This window comes from Adiantum capillus-veneris, chromosome 24 (assembly GCF_014529385.1).
Source record: "Adiantum capillus-veneris isolate H3 chromosome 24, ASM1452938v2, whole genome shotgun sequence".
NCBI classification, from domain to species: Eukaryota; Viridiplantae; Streptophyta; class Polypodiopsida; order Polypodiales; family Pteridaceae; genus Adiantum; species Adiantum capillus-veneris.
Window position 1 is genome coordinate 81611958 of NC_140954.1, and position 6247 is coordinate 81618204.

Genomic DNA, 6247 nt, shown 5'->3' on the forward strand with positions numbered 1-6247 from the left:
ATGGACGCCTAGAGGGAATTTTAGTGAAGTAATTAAATTGTTTTTGGTTTTGTTTTGCAAGTCCTTCAATTCGTGGACGAGGTCGCAGAGGGAGACGGCTTTCTTCAACTCAAGCTTCCAGTATCTTAGAGAGCAGTGATCAAATAAGTGCAATCTCTGTCACAGATATGACAAATGGTTTGGAGACACAGGAAGAGGAGATGCAAAGTCAGGACTTGGGGCTTGGCTCCATAAATGAAGTTGATGAATCTCTTGCCCCACAAGACGCATGTTTTCAAATAGTGCCTTATGTCGTAAGAGATGAAGTAGCAGTAGAGACTGAGACAGGGGAAGAGCACAAACTTCACATGCATAGAGGACAAGATATTCTTCAATGTACTCGCATGTTCAATTGTTTTGATTGTCCACCAATTCCTTTATGTCGTTGATCCCTTATGCAAGCGTGAGAGGCTTACGAGATGATGTTAGTGGATTGAAAGCTGCTTTTGCAAAGGAGGGCTACATGCAAGAAAAATGAGCTTTTATTGTTTCAGTTTGGAATTGCAAGAAGGAGGAAGTTTATGTGACAGGTATTTCATTTCTCTGCTTTGGTCTTTCCTACTCTCTGTTTCTATGTTGTTTTTAGTTTTTCTCATAAATAGTAGTTGAGTGTGCTTTTCTGCCTATGATTATCTTTTTTGCAGAGGACCTTCTTTCTTCATGGGACCCAATATGGGTTGATATACATAAGGATTTTGAAATTGAGCTTTCTAAAAGACCAAATCTTCAAGTTCTCTCTAATAAAATGTTCTATGTTTGGGAGGGTAATCATAGAACGGTCGCTTGGATGGCTGTTATTAAAGAGAGATTCTCCGTTGATCGAGAGAAACATTGTAGTGTGCTTTGTACAGTTATTGATCCTACTCGAGTGCCAGAGATAGCTCTGCTTAGTAGCTTGCAAAGAATGAATTTGTAAGCTTCATGACTTTCTATATATTTTAGTAGAAATTTTCTATGCTATGTTTCTGACTTTGTATATATTGTATATGACCTTGGAATAGCATGAATACACATGCCCTTGTAGTCACGCATCTTAGGGATGAGCTTGTCAACTGCTCCCACATTTGTGCAGCAGATCATGAAGCCTATGTAACAGGGCTACCAGAAAAAGATCAAAAGTTGATTATTGCAGACCATAAGAAATACTCGAAGGGTGTGGAGCCTTGGTATCCACTTACTCGTCGATACTTGGGAAAGCTCTTATACGATGTGAGTGTCTTTGGCTTGCTTTTTTGAAACGATCTTATATTTTCTTTTTGTGAAAATTACATATATTAAATTGTGTATTGAAGGATAAAATATTCAAGTAAAATATTGAAGGATAAAATATGCAAGTAATTGAGCCAAAGAGTATGTGCTTGTTTTTTGCAAATTATTTATTTTTAAGTATGTGTTGAAGGTTCAAATGTCCAAGGAATTGAGCCAAAGAATAGAGCAAGATAGGCACACAATGACAAATGAAGAACTAATAAAAGAGGAGGAGAAAATATTGAATGATTTAGAACTCAAATATGGAGAGCGCGTTGGAAGGGTGGTTGAATTATTTTTGTTTTGGGTGTTTTTCACATAGTGTAATAGCCGTTTAAACTTGGTTTTCTATTCGTTCCTCAAAAACTGCAGTTGCTAAATATTGTTGATCCGAATCTTGGACCGGATTGGATGGTTCGAGTTCTTGCACTCAAATGGGGTCCTGATAGTTCGGCTACGCTTGAGAAACTGAACTTGATTGCTGTGCATGATGCTCCTGTCTTGAGCAAACTATTATGGGTTTCCTTGCTTGAGGTAGATAAGATTACTAGATCCTCTTATGGTTTAAAGAAAGGAGATCATGTGTATTGCATGTGAGTAAAGTTTCTTTTGACTTTCAAGAATCTTTGATGTAGAGTTTCTAGTTTTTGTGATTATTTTAGTTTTTTCTCAACTTCCTTGTTATGTAGTTGGACCGTAGAGAGGGACTTCTACAAAGGATTTTTGATAGGGCCACAAAGTTTGTGGAGGACTTGAGCAACATTGTTGGTGGTATTTTGTTGCCTCATGATTGCTCTCTTGCCTCTTACTTTGAGGAGCTCAAGTTTGAAGCACAACCCTATCTTTATCCTTTGGAGACCTCTCTTGAAGCTAAGACAAAAGATGTTGACAAGCAAGCTATGAAGAAAGTGGACACGGTACGCATGGCATCTCAGCGGCTAGCCTACAGGTCAAGCTCATCATTTCAAGCTTTTCATAATTACGAAGTGTGTAGTGATGTTATTTTGTTATTTTGTTTTAGATTTCTATTATTCTTGGTTGGAAAAGGCTTTCTACCAGGGATTCCATTCTTAGCTAAGTAGTGGACACAAATATCTACTGGGGAAGGGTGCATGTACTCCCCTTCCATGCATAAGCTCAGTACTTGGGACATGGAGGCATGTCCATGGTGGATAGACGTGGCTTCTGGGCATGTATTGGCGAGAGAGAGAGAGCTTCACGATACTATGAGAGTTGGTGGCACATCCGTCGATGTGCCTCTCCCTCTTAGAGTGGACGAGGTTATATCCGGTAAATGGCTACTCAAAATAGCCTCATACATAATTTGTCTAAGAGCTTTAAATTCTCTTTTTCCTAAAGTTATTTGTTATACATACTAGTAATATTGTGTTTCTTTGCTTTTTTCAAGCTACAAATACTTCTCACAAGGGAAAGGAGGTGATTGTTGAGACTAGGGTGGATGCAAACATGGAGGGAGAGCATGGTGAGCTTTCACTTGCGATGCAATTGTTTGTTTTGTTCATTTATTGGAGTTAAGTCACTTTGTACTGCCTCTTGTATCGCAGTACCTCTTGGGGAGATTGTTGCAAAGAAAACCATTTCTTTTGTCTACATCGTTGATACTCCCTTGTCTTCTCTGTCCTTATTTCCTGACTCACGATGCATGGCCATTTCTAGGGACTACATAGCCATTGCTACTAATTTTAGGGCCAGTGTTCGACATCCGTCATGGATTCGTGTTCATGAGCACATGGGATGTGCACAACTCGATGGGACCTTGTGCGTGCATGGTGGGAGAACAGTCGCATGGGTTGCTAATTTTATTTTTTTGGATCTTCCCTTTGGTGGTTTCCCATTAGCCTCCCCTGTTTTACCCCTTTGGGATGTTTGTAGCGAGGATCATGTTTGTGCAGGCATGCAACTTGCATATTCGAGTTTGTCAGACTTAGGGTGGTTATTGATCATGGTCTCTATGGCAGGTTTTTGCTTCATTCATAATTTTATACAATACTTGTTGATTTTTGTTGTGTGTTTTCTATTGTGACTTTTGAAACCTCTTGCAGGAGATACCATTGGTTGGGTTGAGAGATTTTGTCGTGCATCAGAGATGGCTATTCATCATCGCATTGTGGTCCTCCATCATGGAGCTTATGGTTATGGTAATAGATTTTGTGGTCGGATTGAGGTAATGCTCTTCTACATATTAACTTGTTTGTTTCTCATTTTGGTGTGTTATTATTATTGTGATTGCCCTCTAATTGTCTATGTGGTGGTGTAGTGTCATTGTTCTCTCTTACTTATGGTGCATAGGGTTGGCATGCAACCACCTTGCTTTGTGGTTGAGAGCACCCCACTATTCAATCGGCTTGGCATGCAGCCTTTGGATTCTTACATGATGCACCCCCTTCCAGAGTCTTCTCTAGCCAGATCATCATCAGGGGAGCCATGGCGTTGTGGCTTGCAACGAAGTCACTCTTTTATTGCATGTTTTGTGGAGCTTCTTTGAAGGCCTGGAGGTCTTTGTTTGGATTTGGGATGTGGTACAGCGCCCGTATTGGCAGCATGCTTAGGCACAAGGCGGGTGTGTGCAGCAGTCGACATTGATGACACTTTGATTTCAGATTATGTGCAACCATTATTTCGCCCTAAAAAGCGAAGCAGAGAGGGAGCCTCCACCTCTCTTGATGTTGATGATGTGGGTGACATGCCTTCGCAATTCAACCCCTTTGATGACTAGTGAGAGTCCACCTTACACTTCATTTCCCCCACCTATTTTATGTTTCCATCATACTTTTATGCTATTTTGTCACTTTTTGTATCATTGTTTAGTATTTGAAAATTATGGATAATGATTCAAACAACAATTTGAGATTTCTTGTGCTTTTAGGATGTAGATTTTGTATTGCTTGCATGTGGATTGTGAGACTTATCTTTTTCTTTTTGTGTGGAAGTGTGTTGCCAGTTTATGTTGAGGGGATTGCAAAAACCATGGCTGCTGATAAACGATATGATTTTGACACCCACAAGAAGTGTCAGAGACGGAATGTCTTTATTGATGACGAGTGTGACTCTTCATAGTCACAAGATAGAACCATAGCATTTCTTGTTGTCATTAGAGTGCAGAGGCACGACATGTTCTCTATATTCCACTTGTTATCTTACAAATCTGAAGAAATCTCTATTTTTTTTTGTATAAGATTGAAGGGGATTGGGGAGCACCACAGACGGAGAGTGAGAGAGAGAGAAGGAGAGACACACACGATGTGGGTGGAGAGACTCAAAAGAGTGAGCAACCCCCTATACACTTATGCTATGTATAAGGTATACAAGTCAGTGGGCGCCCAGACTCTGGGCGGTCGGGCAAGGCACAGACGCCTATACCCCAACAACCTCCCACTTAAAGGCGACTGTGCCTTTAAGCAAGAGAACCTAGTCTAAAGACTACAAAAGGTGAGAGAAAACCGCTCTCAACCGATGCCCACTGGCTGGCTGTGATAGTGTGCATCCGGCTGTCCTGCTCCCGTGTAAGTCTATACACCACCAGACATACCGCACACTTACTGCAAGTATGTACGCAATACCTGCATATCTCCCTCGTGCACTATGCCATCATCAGTCAACAAACGACTGACAACCCCAACTGCAAATGCTCCCACTGCAGCTGCGATATCCGGTCTCAAGATCAGCATCTCATACATGAGACCACCGAATGTCGATGCAATGCTAGCGGGCCCTGCTAGCTCCACGGAGCATGCATCAACATATATATCCCTGGCAATAGGCATCTCTGACTGACGAGACGCGTCAGCCACATGCATTTCCTGACTGTCCTCAAAAGACGCATCAACCTGTCGTGCAACCTCAGAGCAAACCAGCTACTCTAGGTGTCTGCTGGAAGACATATCCTGCACAACTATATCCCCATGCTCAGTGTCAAGCATAGAAAGGAATGATTGCATAATCGCTTACGTCTCAGCCTCCTCTACAATCATCCACTGCAAACATGACCACTCAATCTGTTGTGACTCGCTAGAGCTCTTATGCTCTAACTCCGTATGCATAGACTCTTGCACAACGTCCTCCTGTCGTGACTCACTAGAGCAAGACCGCTCTACCTGTCTATACTGCATAGAAGTATCTCGCACAACTGACTCTCTGCTTTGCTCAGTCACTAGCAAAGCATGCATGTTTGACTTTGTCACCTCTCTGTGTGACTGCTCAAGTCGTGCCCCAACTGTGTGCACAACGAGCTCACTACTCTGCACTCCATGCAAAGCATCCTGCAACCCACAAGCAAAAGGAACTCGCCTGCTCTCTCGCTCTCTACCTGGTTGCGTGATCACAGAGACAACACCGTCTCTCCCGTGATCCACATGCAATGGGTAACCTGTACCACTCCTGGCACCTCTCGCAATCACTAGCGAACCCAAGTGCATCACAAAATCTCGCTCTTGAAGCGAAATCTGACATCCACAATCTCTAAGCTGACCAATCGAGATCAGACTCATTGTCAAATCTGGTACATAGCGCACATGTCGTAACAAGTAAGATGCACCACTCGGTAATGACAGTCTCACATCTCCTGCACCTGCTATCGCATGCACCGATCCATCGGTCAAACGTACACTGCCAAGCATCCCGCTAGAATAGCTACAAAACCATTCACGATGCGGCGTGACATGAAACATAGCATCTGCGTCTAGCAACCACTGCGAAGGGAGTGCACTATCCACATGTATAGCATCTCGTGCATAGCTCGAGGTAAAAGTGACATCCCCGTCACTAGTATACTCCGACACTACATCTGCATCAACTGTCAAAGCAACTGAGTCCATGGCATCACTACATACATCTCTGAGACTGCCATGTCTCCTACGATGTCGCATACGACAAAAACAGCGTCGTCTAACGTGTCCAGAATGACCACAATACCAACATGTCACCTGTCGGCGTGCTCGTG

The 6247-nt window shown here is 42.6% G+C and overlaps 1 protein-coding gene across 1 annotated transcript; it reads left to right on the plus strand.

The window, feature by feature from the left end:
- Positions 1-1041: 1041 nt before the first annotated feature.
- Positions 1042-2361, plus strand: LOC147426662 (uncharacterized). Its single transcript, XM_086498571.1, has 5 exons — positions 1042-1248; positions 1439-1570; positions 1660-1701; positions 1862-1880; positions 2282-2361. The coding sequence occupies exons 1-5, from the start codon at positions 1042-1044 to the stop codon at positions 2359-2361; spliced, it is 480 nt and encodes a 159-aa protein (XP_086354697.1).
- Positions 2362-6247: the final 3886 nt, after the last annotated feature.